At 34.1% G+C, this 21,089-nt stretch overlaps 1 protein-coding gene across 1 annotated transcript in view; it reads right to left on the bottom strand.

Moving 5' to 3' along the window:
• Positions 1-7,021, bottom strand: part of LOC115215171 (calcitonin gene-related peptide type 1 receptor-like) — a 159,047-nt gene extending 152,026 nt beyond the window's left edge. Inside the window, exon 1 of the mRNA XM_029784351.2 lies at positions 6,911-7,021. Coding sequence (XP_029640211.1) covers positions 6,911-6,961 — 51 coding nt within the window. The 5' untranslated portion in view covers positions 6,962-7,021. The remainder of the gene's footprint in view (positions 1-6,910) is intronic.
• Positions 7,022-21,089: the final 14,068 nt, after the last annotated feature.

Here is a 21,089-nt window from a genome sequence, read left to right as displayed (position 1 = left end):
CCACTGATGTGCGTACTATTAACGTAGTTCTCAGGGAGATTCAGCGTGACAGTTTGTGACAAGGCTCGCCCTTTCAATTACAGGTGCAACTCATTTGCCAGTTGAGTGGACTGGAGCAACATGAAATAAAGCGTGTTGCTCAAGGACATATCATGCCGCCGGAAATCGAGTTCACGTCCTTACGATCGTCAACCGAATACCCTAACCACTACTCCACGCGTCCTCATGCGCCTAAAGAACCAATTATTCTAATGACTAGAAAAAGGTGATAAATGTGAGATTTCAGCGGTGATTTTATGCCAGTAGATCAATTAGGTTGTCTCGGGATGCGATCCTAAATGTCTATATGTGCAACAGTAGCATTATCCCAGAAGTGGAAGTAATAATCCATTGTGCTCCTCACTTAATCTTTGTAGATTTTGAGCAACCGCTTGGAAATATCATGTCTCCGAGAAAAGGAAAGAAAGAGGACATGCTTTCACCTGAAAAAATACTCGTTTAGAATGAGTCCTAATATTTGGAGGGTCTATTAGGGTTCTACTTGAGCGTTGGTCATGTTTAAGTCAGATGTGTGTCTTTGTTCTGTTGAAATTGTAACAAATGTAGTTTACTTTCTTAAGTAAAATGGCGCGACCAATCTATTGACGATAAAATCTTATCTGTCGATAAAATATTTTACACAGATTTAACAAAATGATTTGATGCCTAAAACATCGCCGTGTTAGACTATTTCCGGTATCTTTTTTCTCATCAATTGAGAATTGATCCAGAGTGCTTTTTTTACTCGTGAGTGACAAAATAAATGGCTGTATTCCTTGCATTTGTTTTCAAGCAAGAAAAATAGCACAACACTGACTATATATCTTGTAAAGATATTACAATAAACAATACTTTTATCCTGATCTATTTTCATTCATGAAATATTGTGGATTATCCTTCGGCTGTTAAAAATGTACCATAGCGTTAATGGGTTAAGATGGATATAAAAATTACCTTTTGGCATCAATACAGCTTCCGTTGCTAATAATAATAATAATAATAATAATAATAATAATATATATATATATATGTGTGTGTGTGTGTACCGTTGGCGATTTTTTTCCCCTGTTTTCCTTTCTCTGGATCTTTCCTTCTCCTATATTTCCGACGAAGAGTTCCGCTCGAAACGTTAAACCTTCCTTCTTTCCTTCTTTCCTGAGCGTCCAATAATACTATATTTGATCCACGTCCTCGCGTTGTTATTTATAGAGAGGTTATTTATAGAGGAACAATATATGAATGTATGTATATATATATTATATATATATATATATATATATATATATATATATATATATATATATATTATATATATATATATACATATACATATATATATATATATATACATATACATATATATATATATATATATATATATTATATATATATATATATATATATATATATATATACATACATACATTCATATATTGTTCTTCTATAAATAACTTCTGGACGGAAGTTAAGTTTTTGAACTGAATAACATTTAACATTCTCATGCATGAAAATCTTTTGTTTGAAAGTTCTTTTGTCCAGATTTCTTTGATTTGCAAATTCATATTTATAAACCATTACATTATCTAGTTTGAAACGTATTTGGTCAAATTATTTTGTGTATCTATACTGCACTAGAAATCTTATAGAAACATAATGAATTTCTGCATATTAGGCTGTATGGTCATTAAAGTTTTGTATAAAAACAGAATTTTTTGTTAAACATTTTCGTTCCTTGACGAAGATTATTACTGTAGTTTACATTTCCCTGTTCATTTAGTATGAAGCTAAAACTGGAGGTTAGCAGCTCCTTTTGTAAATGGCAATAAAATATCTAAATATTTGACGCACCTCTATAGGTTTTAGAAGGGTGTCTTGTTTCAGTTGTGTAGTCGTCTTTTACAAAACTTGTCATCAAACGACTTTAGGATTGGGCGGCCTAACACAAAATAAATGTATTACTTGTTTAAATGATAAGTGAGAATCTAGATAAGAAAGATCTTAGATCTGATGATAGCAGTTGTATTTTAATGTTATTGTGTATATATAAAATGTTACCTTTTTCTTTCGTAGGTTCTGCTTGTCTCTATCACACTCACATACACATACATACACACCACGCACGCGCGCGCACACACACACACACACACATGAATATACGCCAATGCGTACACATACGCACAAGCATGCACGCACATACGCTTTATGCACAAAATGTGTGTGTGTCTGTATGTGCATGTATGTGTTCGGCATAAGCTCCATATCTAAAGAAACTCGAGTAAATTGTGTAATAAGTTGTAGTTTGAATTAGATTATTATAGATTAAATTGTGACAATATAGAACAGGCATGGGCAACTTTTATGACGAGTAGACTGCATGAGACAAGGCTTTAATCATCAGGTGGGCCGCTCTTCTAAAATACTTCATGGTACGTTTTCGTTGGCATGCTATTCATAAAGTCCCGCTGACTGACGTTTGCGCATGACAGATATAGAACATATTGTCGATCATTATTCTTTCTTATGACTTGTGCAACTGAGACATCTTTCCCTTCTGAAGATATATTTTTCCTCAAGATATTTTACGGTCTGTTTTTTTAATATCAGAGTAGTACACTAAAATTTAGTAATAATATCTTTTGCAATCTAAATATAAGCATTTCATCTTTCCTTTCATTTTTTTTTTTTTGTATTTATGAGTATTTAAAAGAGATACACTATGTATACACCAATAACTCTACTCTCGATTCATTGTGTGACTATATATTAATATTTTATCGCTTTAGATTTTCATGCATCTTCTGTCGAATGAATACAAAGTATATTTCTATTTGTAGTTTAAGACCTCTGATGATTCAAACTAGATATATTTTGTATAGCATTCGTCAATGATGTACAAAAGTTACAAATATTTACCTCAGTGTTTTAGATACCAGTGGAATACATTCGCTCACGTCTGGTAGAGATGTACGCTAATCTATTTTTACTGCACTGTCGTCTGAGGTGTTGTAAGTAAATAGTATTGACGCCACTATTGTCGGCATGTATTTGTATATGCGTTTAATGTGTCTACCATGTAATTTACTAGCAATGTGTAATTTCTGGGTTAAACCATTTGATACGTTACTATCCCAAAAAGCTTTCAGAAACATGAACATAACATAAAGCCATTCTTTTTGTGTTTCCATTAAACTTTGACCCTCATATTTGGTCAACTGAAACAACATATCCGCAACAGTCTTATTTTGAAATACACTGAATCGCAAAAGAAGCGCGAGACGTATGTGACTGTGAAATATCTTTTAATTTCAATATGTCAGAGATAAATTTTGATAAATCTGATAAAGTGAATTACTTTGATGCACTTTGACCGCAGTCTAGGGGTCATTGTCATGTGTTCTGGTAGTGGGCGGATCCAGAACATCGAGATTCTAGGGCATGACATGTTCAATACCGTGTATGCCCTCCTTGGGTGTTCAAAACGGCCAGACATCGTCGGTACATGGAGTGCATGAGGCAGTTCACAAAATCCATTGGCACTTCGGCCCAGATCCTGAGGAAAATTGCCTCCAGTTCTACACGAGTTGTCGGTCTTGGAACCACCTCGTTCAGTCGCCTCTGGATTTCATCCCACAGGTGTTCGGTTGGATTCAAATCCGGGCTGAGAGCCAGCCACGGCATGGTTCTGCTGTTGTGCAGATGCAGGCAATCCATGGTGAACCTGGCTGTGTGGGAGGGAGCATTGCCCTGCTGGAACACGTGGCTATGATGGCGTGTAAAGAAAAGCACTATGTGAGGTCGTAGGATCTGGTCAACGTAGCCCTGAGCTGTAATACCATTCTCTCCTCCTGCATCAACATTTTAGAACACATGTGGTCCAATTCTCTGATTCAGGCGTATAGCACACCAAACCATGAGGTTTTGGCCACCCCAGAAGTCTCTCTTCACCTTTTACGTCATACCCTCACTCTACCATCTGAGAAATGTAGAGAAGACTATCGATATCCATTGTTGATGTCGCCAATGTCAATGCTGTGTAGCCTACTGCAGTTGCACCTAACGGTAGCGGGTAGTGAGGACGCCCTCGAGCAGGACGGCGGCAACGCTGGCTGTTGGTGGTCAGTCGACGTCGTACCGTGTCGTCGCTGATAGGTCACTGTCCAGTGCCAATGGTCTCGCGAGCTGTCATGCTAGCCAATCTGAAGCGATCACGGAGGTGTACAAGGTGGATGGAGCGGTCCTGCCTGGGTGGTGTCACCCGGGGTGGGATTGGGGAATTTGCGGGCTCGGTCTGCAGTGCTGTTGGCGTTGTTGTATCGCTGTTGTAGGTGATAGATGGTGCTGACATGGACATTGTAAGTTTTCGCAACAACCAGGGTACGATGTCCTGCTTGCAATCGGGCGATGGCTTGTTCTCTCTGCGCTGTTGACAATCGGGTCACACCTGATGCACCCAGATTACGAATTGATTTTATTTATCCTAAAAGGATAAACATAGAGGGGACGGCACAAGGACAGACAAACATAAAAGTGGACGTGAGGTGGAGAGTGACAAAGTGGATGAAATATAAAATATGCGAAAGTGTAATGACGGCTACTCGAGACTCTCAACCCAAGCAGCTTCATTTAACTCTGTTTTTCTTTTTTTAGATTAATGTTTACCGCTTTGGAGTCTTTTTTATGTATCTCCTTTTTAAAATAAAAACATATTTCTTTTATAAAATTAACTTACTTTTTAATGATCAGTGCGTTCAAGTCACTGTGGTCGGCGACTGGAGGCAGTAAATCAATCACCACCTCCAGTCCCAACAGATCCATATCCGACCTAAATGTCTCTCTAAGTTTCTGGAACTTCTCTTTATCAATGAGAGAACATCTCATATCTGCTGAGAAATCACCAATGGTTGGTTTCACGTTTATGATTAACTTTTGTTTTGTTATCTTTTTTTTCAGTGCTGCATTTTTTGCCTTGTAAATCATTATGAAGGCCGTTTTTCGGTGGGGGCGGAGTTGTGTCTCTTTTGTGTCAGCAAGTGTATCTGTGTGTGACCGTTCTGAGTCTGTGTCTGGAGGGATTGGACGAAGAATCGTGTCTGTTTTATTAGGTGTTGATGGTGGTGAAATGTCCTGCGTGAATGTGGCAAACGAGTAGGTTGCTTGAGAAATGTGTGCTATCATACTGTTGGTTGTCTTTGTTTGAGTTGTGTGTGTGCTTTGTGGTTGCTGGTCTTGGTTTGCAGTTGGTAGATTTTTAGGTGGCGGATACCTTTTGTATCCCTTCTTTTGCTGACCGACTCCTCAACGTAGATGCTTTCAGTTTGTGATAGTTCGATGTGGGTATCTTTCATAGTTCTCTGTTCTTTCTTTGTTTTGATATGGTCTCTGTTGCTTTTTTTCTTTTGGGATATTGTTCAGCATTAGGTTAGTCGAGTTGTTGGTCGATTTCCCCTCCTTCGGCCTGTCGTTTATTGATAGGCTGGCGGGTTTGTCTGATCTAATGTCCTTTGGTTCAACTGATTGTATGAGAAAGCTGGGTGTGGGGTGTACTACTGGGTGCAAAACCTGTGGGCACTTATCCTTTGTGTGACCTTTTTCCCTGCATTGGTAGCACGTTGAGCTTCTGCCCCCTACTATCACTCTTAATTGATTAGATCTGTAACTTTGTCCAGATCCCTTTGGTGACTTAAATTATTACTTCCAGACCATAGCCCCAAAAGTTTAGCTGTTGTGTTTTGGTCGTTTTCAGTTTATGTAGTTCTTCTTTCATGTTTAACAAAATGGCTGCTCTCAGTCACCTCTCCTTTATCACTCGTTGGACCTCCCCAACTCTAATTCTGGAGGTCCGTCTATCAAGGTAAGTCGGCTGTAGCACAAGCTCTGCCGACTTTAGAGGTGTAGATGAGTGTTTTATTGCTTCGTTTTCATACGTAAATCTCCCCTCTACCGTATCGAAACGTTTCCCCCTGTTTATAAACATTGTTTCGTTCCATATTTGGCGTAAACATTTTTGGATGGCATCCTTGGAAGCCATCTCTATCTTTTTTGTTGCCATTGATAATGTTCTATAGGTGATCGTTTTCTTCTTCGGGCTATCTATAACTTTCTTTGGTGAGGCCAATCTGAAGTTCGACCCCCCCTTCTGGATTAAGACCTTATAATTTTCGAGCTTTCTCCACTAACCTGCATTCCCTCGCTGGTGACTTCGGCCATGGAAACATAACTGTCAACTTTGGTCATGGACGCGTAGCTGCCTCCGATATTGCTAATTCGAGCCTCTTTAGGCGCCTGCTCCACGACGTGGTCCTCCGATTCACATTGGAAGTTTTCAACCTCCAAGCTGCACGGCTCTTGCATAGAAAAAACAATTCGCTTTTAAACGAAAGAAACGTTAAATGGACACAAGACTGCAACTGCAGATTGTGCGTCAAAAGACGCAGAAATAAATTTGACAACAACAGGTAATCCCAAAAGGGAAAACCTACAACAAGCAATATAACACAGGTACTTATCTCAACAGTAGAAATAACAACAAAACCAACACAAAACGGTACAAATTGCGAATGTGCAGGAATTACGAATGCCAGAAACGCAGTTCAAGTTGATTTTTATATCCCACACCGCCACGAGATGCACGTGCATTTCGGTTTCCATGACAACTGCTTGTGACTGCCATACACGGCATTCAACACAGCTGCGTTTTCGCTTCCGTTTCAGGAAAAGTTGAATGGTAATCTGCAATTTAGGTCTCAGCCATAAACCAGCATGTCTTGAAATATTTACACTTACATCCCCGAAATAAATTGCGAGAATTTACGATATAAAAATGACATTTGAAAATTTTACGGTTCAGAGTATATTGCCAATATTTACTTACCTGCATTGATATCAAAACTATTGTCAATGGGTTACACACAACACGACACATGTCTTTTCTTATATTCTGGAACAATAAAAGAAAATGATTTAATACAATATAAAGACAGAATTAAAGAATAAACATTATATTGGAATTTACATTTAAACGGGAAAATATACTCAAACAGTTTTAAACACTTTTGCGAAAAATTTACATTTATATAATTTTCTTTGCAACAACACACAAACATACACACTTTCTGAAAGGCACACATATACTCGGACACATACGCACACAGGGCTTGAAAAGTGAGACAGATTAACCAATGTTAGTCTAGACAACCAGTTGACTCATTGTGCCTATGTATATGCAAACACTTTACCTTGCTTCGCTGAAGCAGTAATTGGGCACAGCTTAATATATATATACACAAGTAAGGAAAACATAAATGCAAGGTGGAAAAAATAGTACTCAAATACCGAACGTAGAGTACTATGCTTCTTTTATTAAAGCTAAAATTATATATATATATTATATATATATATATATATATATATATAAATTAAATTGGAGATAAAACCACTATTAGGCAACTCTGTTAAATTTCTGTTAAATTTTTCCCTGTAAGTTTGGATATACTCCCTAATATTGATATTATTATTATTATTATTATTATTATTATTATATATATATATATATATATATATATATATATATATTCAGACCTTCATAATTATAAATGGGCACTTCTGTTAAATCGAGGAGTCACCTCACCATTTTTATACAACTGCAACCATAATTCCTTGGGGATCTGAAACCTCTACCATCCACTCCACTACTTTCGCAGAAATAGTGGCAGAAAAGTTTGATGGATAGAGTATGATTATACTCTGCTTGTATGAAACACATTGAATTTCAATTATACGTACTACATTCTGTTACAGATACTTTGATGTCCATTCATATCCAGATTTTCTGTTTGTATAAAACCTTTGATATATGGATAGTTAGTAATACATATTAATAGAATTAATATCATTAATTAATGTGAATGTCATTGTGTAATTAATTACACAGACTATATAATCAAGCAACTTTACATTTGTTTTTCCAATTTTCAAACGTAAGGAAAAACAATTATTCGTATAAGTTTGATCTTCGCAAAATCATATTTCTTCTCGTTTTAGTCCTGCTCCTCATCTCCTCATCTTCCTCCTCTTTTATCATCATCATCATCATCATCATTATCATCATCAACACCAGCAGCAGCACCACCACCACCACCATAATCAACATCATCATCAACATCATCATCATCATCATCATCATCATCATCATCATCATCATCATCATCATCACTACCACCACCACCACCACCACCACCACATTTTAAAACAGTTTCAACAAAATGTAGTGCAGAGACAGAAACCTCATAACACTGTTACGGTATTTATGTGATGAATCCTCTGGGATCGATTTCATTCTTTCAACTCTTCGAGAAACCAATCTGCAAAAGATATGTATCAGGCATGATGACTTAGATCATAGAGAGTAAACGATGCCGTTTAAACATGTGATATCACAACAGCAGCAACACCAACAACACCAGCAACGGCAGCAGCAGTAGTAGTAGTAGTTGTTGTAGTAGTAGTAGCAGTTATCTTTATACGAAATAACATTATGAAATATTTAAATGTGATACAATGAGAAAGTAATAAAGTCGATAAAATGCGGTTATTGAGATGACAACGAAGGATCAAATATGATAAAATGATAAAAATATTAAAATTCCAGACACTTGTTAACTGTGAACTGTAATAATATCGAGGTCATATTCTACAGGAAAACAATAGGAAGAGAGAAAGAGACAGGGAGACAAAAGAGAGAGAGAGAGAGAGAGAGAGAGAGAGAGAGGGCTGTGCATAGAAGTAGTAGCAGTGGTGGTGGTGATGGCGGCGGTATCGAGGATGGTGATGGCGGTGACGGCGGCAGTAGTAGTAGTAGTAGTAGTAGTAGTAGTAGTAGTAGTAGTAGTGGCGGATGTATTTTTTCATTGTTGTTTGGAGTGTGCTTTGGAATATAAAAACCACATGAGTTACATTCGTTGCATTGTTGTTTATTTCTCTCGATCTTAAGGCCTTAGGTTATTTATAATATGCTAGAGTACCGGAGCCGTCAACGATGACGACGTTATTTTTGAAAAAATAAACCGATGAAAGTTGATAATTAGAAAATGAGTAAGTAAATGAAAATGCTAAAGTAACACGAAAAAAGGAAATTATATTTATCTCAAAATACTATACAGGAATGATTCACCGCAGAAGTTCATGAAGAACCACATTTCTTGTGTAGACATGAGAAAGCACTAACGGACTTTCACCGTCTGAACTTTCAATCTGTAATTTTAAAGTGTTTCTAACCCTAACCCTAACCCAGATCAGGTCATTTCACTGCATAGACTATAGATATATAGATAGTGCGCTAGACCACACGCTAAAGTAGCGTATTATGTTGCGATGCCGGGAGAATTATCTGAATTTATGAACGTTAATTATAGCATTATGAAACAATGAAGCTAGCAAAATCAACTTCCGTACACAATAAATTTACAAAACAACTCCAGCTCCTGTCAAATGATTTAGAAAGTGTAAATCTAATAAAGAGGGACAAATTCGACAGCTTGAAATTCTAAAGTGTTACGAAAAAGATATACACACAGAGACACCTCATATATATTGGTTCCAAAATTTAGTAGAAGGCCAGCAATTTCGGTGGAGGAGCTAAGACGATTACATCGATTCTAGTGCGCAACTGGTACTTGCGTCATCGATTGTGAAAGGACGAAAAGCAAATTCGACCACGCGGAATTTGATCTCAGAACGTAAAGACCAGCGAAATGCCGCTTAGGATTTTGCCTGGCATGCTAACGATTCTGCCAGGTCATCGCCTCGGGCATCATATATGTATTTAGACAATTTTTACTTGACTGCTTCCAAAGAAAATTCACTCGAGTGATAGGCTTGAAGTTGCTTATTATATCTAGTAACAAATATGGTCTCCTGCCTCTGTATTCCCTACCACTACTACCACGAAGATCTTTTGTCTCTTGTCATCTCCACTTAGGTACTTCTGACTCACTAACCCCTCCTCCTCTTCTCGTCACTCATATTATGTCCGCTCCCAGGACGCATATTAGATACAATATAAAGTCTTCCTTCCTAGAAAATCAGCTTTCAGAAATTCCTTCATCACAATTTATCTGCTACTGTCTACTTGTGACTGTTCGAGTGGAACCATAACCACAGAAGGCCAGCAAAATCCATGGCAAATACTTTTGCTCCGAAACAAATCAATATACACAATGACGATTAACTTAGAGGTTCCAACTACCAGGACAAAATCAATAATAAACGCCGATTAAATTAGAAGCTTTAATGACCAGTAATGTATCTGAAGAGAAGTAAATCACCTTCATCCACAACGGGGAGAGACAATTATGTTTCCTTGCTACTTTTGATTTGTACATTGATAATTTTATTGGATCTGTGAATATCGAAATTTAGTTTTGCCTTCTCCCCACTACTCAATATTTTCTTATATTATAGATCGAAGTGTTATGGTAATGCAGTGAGGAGTTCAGTCGTTATGTCTTTTTAGTATTTATATAATTTTAATTTCATTAAACACGCAATGAAATTAAATAACATCGTAGCTAACGTGAAGAATTACAACAGGCACATTGAAAAGTGTGCTTACTTAAAATCGTGTTAGCTGATATTGTTTTGTTTATCATGAAATATTTAAGCTATTCATTCTTAGAAAATTAAATGATTTAATTATAATACCTACAAGAAAACTATTTTAAAATCTGATACAATCATCACGCTAAAGAATAGAAGCCGTGACTAAAAGGGAAACAATTGATTTCAAGAGTCAGCAGTCTTGGTAATTGTCTCAAAGAGAAAGCAACCATCTTTTACAAACCTGACATTATACAAAATCTATGAAAACAAAAAGTTAATATAACCCTGAGAATACTGAATAAGACGAAAACAAGTCAAATTAAATCTCATGTTATTTAATGGTGTTAATGAATATCGCTAAACCAGTTGAAGCAGGAGTCAATTTGCATCCAGCCAGATCTTGGCCATAAAGACAAATTGTCGCACATTATTTGTAATCGTATTTTGTTAAAGCTTAACTGAGTTTTACGTTTATGGAGGCAGCAATAACTCATGACGTCGTTTTGTAAGTTTATGTCAGATAAATCTGAAGCACTCCAATAATAATTCTCTGTTAAAGACATTTCTTCTATCATTGGCTCTCAAAGCGAATACATATTGAGAATTAACTCCAAACTTCTATTATTATATTAACATCTATTTTTTATATATTCATATTGAAATATAACATCATGCAAATAGTATCAAATATACTTTAAAAACTTCATCAACAACTACGCTCACCGGCATCTGCATATATTTATTTCGGTATGCGACTATAGTTTCATATGCGGATACGTACGGACACACACATAATATTACATTTATATAGGATACAAAATATATTAGGCACTGCTTTTTCTGTTATTTTTTTTGCGTAATGTATATAGAAAGAAAATAAATGCCTCTGACATGGAAAATTTTACATGTTTATCATTTCTTTTAAATATATCTTTAACTTTCAACTTTTGACAGTAAAGTTTGTTTAATGATTGCAGCAAATGTAATCTAGAGCTGTGAAAAAAGAAATCTCACCGGTGGCGTCAAGCACTATTCTGTATATATTTCTACAATTATCTACTCTATATTTTAAACTCTATTTTAAGCATTTTGCAAATATAGCTGTTACTATTTAGCCTTGCTAAAAGGTTTCCTTGCAAAAATATTCCGTATACATAAATCAATAACATCTACATTTTAACTGATCATGTATTTTAAGACACTATAAGGATGACACATCGAAAATAACTCACAAAGAATATGGTGTTCAAGCACATTTTCACTCTCGAACCTTTCTCCCAATCTATGGAAACACGCTGCCGTCGCAAAAGGTTCTATCCCTAAAACAAGCAAATTGTTTTGCGATCCTGCAAAGTATTGACTTATCGCTTTCATTTTCAATATGTTAAAAGTAAATGAAATGTTTTTAAACTAGAACTCTATGTTCAACATAATGCAAAATGAAGCATGCTATGTTGGTACGAAAGGTGTTTTCCTTCTAGTTTAATATTTTGATATCTAGTAAACAGACATGCAGAAATGCATCAATCTGATTTTATTGAAAATTTCTATCTAATAAATTTGACCTCAATCTCGAAAATAATCCTACCTGATCTGGGCTGATATCTGACTAAAACTTCAACAAGAAATGATGGGCATATAACAAAATTGCCAATACCTGTCATAGAATAATATAAATACGATGATAATAAAAATATTATAAATATGGTCTCAATAAGCATAACACATATAATCTGAAATCAAAGTCCGTAATATAAATTGAATGATATTATAAAAGCACAAAAAGACAAAATTATAAAAACCGTAAGACTAAAGTTATGTAAATTAATATTCGTGTAATATTTATAGATTCCTGATAATGAATCTATATATATTATGCGAATGCCATATCGGCGTTGTAAATCGGTCATTTATCTGTAATACCACTCACACACACGCACACACACACACATACATACACACACACACACACACACACACGTATATATATATATATATATATATTAATTAAATTAGACATAAAACCACTATTAGGCAGCTCAAATAGTAATAGACATAAATATAAATTTAAAATTTTCAAATTTTAATAATTTAAATTTAAAATTTTATATTCTATATATATATTGTATACTATATTATTTATTTTTTTATGTTTTGGTTTATGTCTATCACTGTTTGAGTTGCCTAATAGTGGTTTTATCTCTAATTTAATTTATATTTATTTATACTGGGAAATTTTTCCCTGTAAGTTTGGATATACTCCCTAATATTATTATTATCATTATTATTATTATTATTATCATTATTATTATTATTATTATTATTATTATTATTATTATTATTATTATTATATATATATATATATAATATATATATATATATATATATATTGATATTTGCTTCCTTTCTGCAACTGTCACACAATTAATTATTTACTAGTTAGGATACAAAAGATACAATAATTTGAGTCTAAAGGATATAGAACGTCAACTGAGAGGGTAACAGAGTTCATTTTCAGTTATTGACTAGAATCGTGTCAGTTACCAAATACCATGTCTATCCATTTTCGAGTAAGTATTGCAGCTGGTGTTACTCACGAAAGATCTGTGTATGTGTACCTTTGGATATAATGTAACATAAACTTTTCTACAAGACACTATAGTTTATTAAATGGATGTCCTACTTCATGTTTCTCGTTGCTATCAAACAAATGATTCCACATAATTTAGGGTCTGAGAACAACTAATAAATTACGTGAATATCAAGTCTTAAATTAATTTAGGCCTAATGGGTTATGCCAAGTGCTTAAAATGTTAAATTGAACATAATCATTAATTAGAAAGTAAAATCGGAACTTACATAACTTCATGACATTTCTCCTACTGCATGTGTGAGCATATGTATGTATGTATGTATGTATGTATGTATGTATGTATGTATGTATGTATGTATTTATGTATGTATGTATGCATGTATGCATGCATGCATGCATGTATGTGTATATATATATATATATATATATATATATTACGTGTGTGCGCGTGTGTGTATGTGTGTATCTCTGCATGTGCGTATTTGTATGTGTGTGTTTATATGGGAGTCCATCTAAATATATTAACATATATATACTGATACATCCACACATATAATCGCACACATAAAATATTCCTCACAACGTTGTGTATAAAATTCGTTGTCCTTTTTTTATTTGCAATCATCAATAAAATTCGATCTGGGAAAACAGTTTCGTTTTTAGTGAGCAAGAATAAATTAATAGCATGACAACAAGTGAAATGCGTTCATTTGTTAAGGAATAGAAGTTTCCCGGGTGCCTAGTTTGGAACAGTAGGCGATTTCATGCTTTAATTGAGAGACAGAAACTGTGTGTCTCATATGCTACAGCAATATATAGATTACATGAATCATCGAGTCTAAGAAGTGATATAGTGATAAGTATGTTTACACACCGTTGAATAGAGCACATTTATCCCGGATTAAAATCACCATAATTCTCTTTAGATAAAAAGATTTAAACATTCCCACTACGCCGTATCTTAGAAGGCATACACCTCTTTTGACATCACTAAATATATTGTAGTTCTTATATTACAAAAGGTGACAGTATTAGCGTCTTCTTTATCCTGGCAGACTTTATAGGTATTTACAGGAAAATTTTTTCTAACATTCATTCGGCACTCTGCAGGTTGAGCAGTTGCCCATTTATACACTTTTCATTACGGAAAGAGGCATTTCGCAATGTAGCGGTAAGAAGTGTAACAACGTTTACTCACATTTTCAGTTGCCTTGATACGTGCATACATACATACATACATACATACATACATACATACATACATACACACACATACACACACGCACATACATACATACACACACATACACACATACACACATACGTACGTACATACATACATACATACATACATACACACACATACACACATACGTACGTACGTACGTACGTACATACATACATACATACATACATACATACATACATACATACATACATACATACATACATACATAATGCCTCTGAAGAAGAGACGAGAGAATTATTCTGAATGTAACGTTTTTAAAGACCATCGGCAGGTGGAATATCACGGTGCCGTACATATATCATCTTTTTTCTTAGTGCAAAGAAGATCATCAAAAGTTGCAATATGAAAAGTGTACAAAACAATAACCATACCGCGTCGTCCATCGCACAGAATAACAAATGAGGAGTTCAATCATTATTATTTACAGAGGTCAGCTCGAAAAATACCTTGTAGTCTACCCCACAGTGTCAGTAAAGCAGCAATAAACCTATACCTTGTTCTGGCAAGTTTCAGTTGGTGATAAAAAGGATGCGTGCCCCGGGAACCCGAAGCACCGCCACGAGGGAACAATAAACTATTCCTGCAAACCAATTATCGATTTCGTAACAATAAACTTCCTTTCACGCCGGCTTGGATTCTTTTCCCTACAGAAAAGATCGGAAAGGAATACTTCGATGATGACCTACATCCAGTCACTCTTGGTGGTTCAACTACGAGTGGGAACTAATCTTACAGAGGCTGAAGTCATAAAGAGGAGTTAAGCGCTCAAATGTAGCAAATCCGCTGGGGTGGGAGAGGATGAAATCATCTTTAGATATTGATGTCAAATTTTGGTACAAGGCCAGCAATATGAGGAAGGAGATAAGTCGATTACATCGCCTCCAGTGTTAAACTGGTACTCAGGTTACCAACCCCGAAAGGGTAAAAAGTAAAGTCGACCTCGGTGGTATTTGAATTCAGAACGTAAAGTGCAAACGTAAAGTACCCGGCATGGTAACGATTCTTTACGCTTTAATTTGTCTTTCGATGTTCAAGCTTTAAAATAGAGATGGTTTTCTCTGGCTGACTCATTGCAATCCTCTTATCTATAATTTTATGGCGCTGAGACTTAATAAATAATGTAATATTTAGATCACATAAAATATGAAAATACATTAAAATGAAGAAGGTAGATTATTAATTCTAGCTTATTAACAAATTACCATACTTTTAGTGATTTATCAACTCTACATTTATCAAAATATTTGGCAGTATACAAAGATATGTTAAATAACAACCAGCATTTCTGTGATAAACTGCCGACAACAGATGAAGGGTTGTTCTTCGTGTTACTTGTCTTGTTTTCTATTTGTTTCTCTAGTTGTTCGCATACCTAAATTTGCCTTCGTATTACGCTATGTGACATCCTGTACCCATATATGCATATAAATATATATATATATATATATATATATATATTGCTAGAAATGGTAAGACAGCAAAAGAATGAAAGAGACCTCGATATTATGTAAATAGGGGAATTTATCTGTAAATGTAACATGTAACAATTATTCGGTACCTACCGAATAATTGTCACATATTACATTTACAGATATATATATATATATATATATATATATATATTATTTCTATTATTGTATGATTGAACGCCACGCATCCATTTCCAAGTAAGTTTATCTATCTATATATCAAATAAAATTAAAAACAGAACACAAAGGATATCGCGGTACACGTGTTTCAAGCTTTATAAACAATCCATTATTACACCAGTGTATTATTGATATAAGGGATGGTTTAAAGCTCCCTTCAACCGCAAACATTGTTATTCCAAAGAATCACATCACAATATAAAAAATATTAAAAGTACATGTAGTATTACCCATTATAATATGTTTATCATATCTCCTTGAAAAAGTGTATTTGTAAAATTTCTTAACTGTATAAATGTATCATGATTCATTGGATTTCGAAAATCTGCCCATAGTGTATAACCAATCAGCGTAGAGTGAATGTTAAATGGATTGGAATGAGTTTATATTTAATTCTCTTGTATAAGATAGGAGGGAAAATAAGATAGAAAGAAAAAAAATAAAGTTAAAAGTTTAAAAAATAAAAAAATAAAAAAATAAAAAATAAGAAATAAAGAGCAAGAGTACTGGAATTAAAAGACAATAGGAGCAAAAGACAAGAGTAATAAAAGGAAAAAAAAATAATAAAAATAAGGATAATAAAGTTAGAACCACATATGAATAAGAATTAGCCAAATAAGAATAAAGTAAAAAAAAGATAAAAACAAAAGAATTAAGAATATAAAGTAGAGTAAGAGATAAAGAGATAAGATACTAAAGAGCTGAGAATAAGATTTTGGCACTGATGGGATGGTAGTGGTCATAAATAATTTCTTAATTTTGACCACTCGTTGAAATACAGATTGAGGTTGTAATTTGATATTGTTGTGATAAACAGTCACTTTACACAAACTCGCCATTAAAAGTGACTAGCTTTATAAGTTTATGGTATGTGTATATGTGTGTGTGTATACACGTACTCATACACATATATGTAAACTAACATGTTCGAGCGTATACAAGTATGCTTCATTATGCCCAGCTTCAAATACACAGCATTAAATACATGGAGTTAAATATACATCTCCAAACATATCTACAGTTACACCCTAGTAAACATATACATACACTACTATATCCACCTATCCTTAAGCATATATACACAAACACACATAGCTACACACACATATATATATATATACATACACACACACACATATATATATGTGTGTGTGTGTGTGTATGTGTATACATATACATATATATGAATTTAGATATATATGTACATTGTTTGTTTTCACTGTCATGTTTTTGTTACAAAATTTGGTCCCCCGCACACCCCAAATTCTATTTTGCTTTGCGTGAGCAACTGCTTTCTCGAAGAGACATCTTGTCATAAATTTTCGAACACACACGCACACACACACACACACACACATATATATATATATATATATATATATATATATATATATATATACATATGTCTGTGTGTGTGTATGTGTGTGTATACGTATATATATGTATATAATTAGGTACTATGCACATGCAACCACCGCTTTTTTCACCATTCAAATTCTACCACAATTCCAACGCTTATACGCCCATACAGTATATTTCCACAATGCCCCTTAGGTAATCGCTTTTTTTTTAACTCTTAATCCCTATCTAGTTCCTCACTCATACTTGAATATCACAACCATCTAATTATATTCGTGTGTATATGCGTGAATGCATATGTGCGTGTAAATGTATGTGTGTGTATGCGTGTATGTATGTGTGTATGTGTGAATGTAAGTATGAATGCAAGGTACGTATACCTGCGTATACAGGGGAGATAATACATACAGATACATGTATATATGGATGTGCGTGTGTACATATACACATGGGTACGAGTTGTATATGTAGATATTGATATGTATAATATCTGTATAAATATATATATACATGTCTAATATATATATATATATATATATTTATGCATACATCTTCACATATATATATTCTTCTACAACTAAGCAGTGACCTGTCCAACCACCTAATCTATATTCCCAAATTCTTCTTTCCATAATACTACCCCTCTCTCTCTCTCTCTGCCGCATCACTTACACTCTATCACTACATAACTGACACTCCTTTACTTTTTATACCCCTCTCTCTCTCTCTTTCTAACACACCCATTCTTTCTATCTTTTTACCCTCTAAAACCTTTCTCTATTACTCTCACTCATCTCCCCATTCCTACTTTCAAATTATCTTGACTGACCACTAACTGGTACGCTTTCCTTTATAATATCTCTCCTTGTTTATCTTTTTTCCTTTTTTCTTTATTTTCTTTAATCCACTGTTCCTGTTTTTTCTTCTCTTTTTTCTCTTTTCTTTATTCCTTTCTTCTTGTTTTAGATTTCAACTTACAAATACATTCCCTACTTTTAGGTCACTTTAAAAAAACCCTTGATTCAGTAGCACTGCGTACAAACTCTATACTTGGAATGACCAATTTTAGATATTACTGGATTTTACTCGCAAAGTATTGGAATCTTATATGTATACCATTCTGCCTAAATAATGGATCTACAAATGCAATATCCCTGTATATCTTACATCTATTTTCATTCCTCCATTTCCCTCTCTATTTCGTATCTTATCTAAATTAACTATTGCTTAACCATTTTCTCACACCGTCTCCGATGAAGGGTATAATAAATATCCTGGAAGCAGTTGTAAGACATTCTATCTTTAAATGTTCTAAAATCTTCACAGCCTTAGTTTTATCTCATTCTGAAAAACATTATATATATAACATAAGAGGGATCAGCCATCTGAATGTGGCTAGGGTCAGGGCGGGGTGGTGGGGGTGTTACTGATGCATTTAGCCCCAGGCGAACATCGACGTCACCAGAAGAGATCTCGCCCAGAGATTTATTATTATATATATATATATATATATATATATATATTATATATATTATATATATATATACATACTTATATGTACAGACTTACATATATATGTATATACATATGCATATATGCGCACAGGACATCATAAAACGTAAACATGAAATACGAAGTACTTAAACATGGAATACGACCTTTTTGCGAACAACGAAAGAAACAAATAGAAAAGAAGACGCGTAACATAAAGAACGACCCATCAATAGTTGTCGGCTGTGTATCTACTTCACATTTCGAACAATTATGGCAAGATGTCTCTTCGAGAAAACAGTTGCTCACGCAAAGCAAAATAGAATTTAGGGTTTGCGGGGGACCAAATTTGTTAACAAGAACATAACAGTGAAAACAAACAATGTACATATATATATATCTAAATGCATATGTATGTATATGTATATATATATAATATATATATATATATGTATATATATATATATATAATATATATATATATATATATATATATATATATATATACATACTTATATGTACAGACTTACATATATATGTATATACATATGCATATATGCGCACAGGACATCATAAAACGTAAACATGAAATACGAAGTACTTAAACATGGAATACGACCTTTTTGCGAACAACGAAAGAAACAAATAGAAAAGAAGACGCGTAACATAAAGAACGACCCATCAATAGTTGTCGGCTGTGTATCTACTTCACATTCGAACAATTATGGCAAGATGTCTCTTCGAGAAAACAGTTGCTCACGCAAAGCAAAATAGAATTTAGGGTTTGCGGGGGACCAAATTTGTTAACAAGAACATAACAGTGAAAACAAACAATGTACATATATATATATCTAAATGCATATGTATGTATATGTATATATATATATATATGTATATATATATATATATATATATACACACACACATATATATATATATATATATACACACACACACATATATATATATATATATATATATATATATTTATGGGTATAGGAAGTCATGAAATGCGAACGTTTTTGCGAATAAAGAAACAAATGGAATACAAGACAAGTAATATAAAGAATGACCCTTCATCTGTTGTCGGCTGTTTATCTACACATGTTGAGCAATTACGACAAGATATATATATGTGCGTAAGCGTGTGTATGTGTGTGTGTGTGTGTGTGTGTGTGTGGTGTGTGTGTGTGTGTGTGTGTGAGTGCGTGCTTGTGAAAATTCTTTGAAAGCAAGAATTTATGTTAATTTACGCAAGATATATAATGAAACAACGTTGAATACAATCATACAACGTATGAAGCACCTAACTTAATCTTGCGTTATTGAAAAATCTTAACAGTAAATGTTCGCTTGACCCACTATAATATATTGTACATTGCCCCTTAGTGCAATGGAATAAGGAAGTGATAACTGGATAATGTAGTCCTTGACAAGATAGTCGCCACTGGAATGCTTTTGATCATAGGCTTACTCAATCAAAATAGACTTGAGACCAAACAACGTGAAATGAAGGTAAATCTCAATAATTACATATACTGCCGTTTCTCTGCGCATTTAAGGTTATTATTTTTGGTGAATGGAAATTATGGTGTTAAAATAGTCATACATTTCCTAAATGTAGTTGCTGAATATATTAAATGCGTTTCATTTAATAATCGAAATTTAGATCACAGACCCAAACTGTAAGAACCTAGCTTGTTGCTTTGCAAAGCTCGCCACAACAAATGAAGCAACAGTCAAAAGCAAAATGGGATTTTGAAGTAACTTTGGTACTCACGATGTTAATGAAGACAATATTTGAGAACACTTAGTTACAGCATACTATTTATGATTAGGTAAAATACAACAAATAATTTAATCAACAGAACATAAGATATCGTGATGTGCATCTGTCTTCTCAGCAGATTAAAAGTGTAAGAAAAATAAATTGTTTCACCATATTTCGCAGTTTTTTTCTCTTCAATGTCCGCCATATAAATATTGATCAATATATATATATATAATAGCGTTAATTTGTTTCAGTGAGCGTATGTTTGTGAAAAGCTTGCATCCATTAATTGTATAGCGAAATCAACACACAGGAACATTGACCTTGTTCTCCAGCATTTAT

Source organism: Octopus sinensis, linkage group LG8 (genome assembly GCF_006345805.1).
Source record: "Octopus sinensis linkage group LG8, ASM634580v1, whole genome shotgun sequence".
Taxonomy (NCBI): domain Eukaryota; kingdom Metazoa; phylum Mollusca; class Cephalopoda; order Octopoda; family Octopodidae; genus Octopus; species Octopus sinensis.
This window is presented reverse-complemented; position numbering and strand designations above follow the sequence as displayed.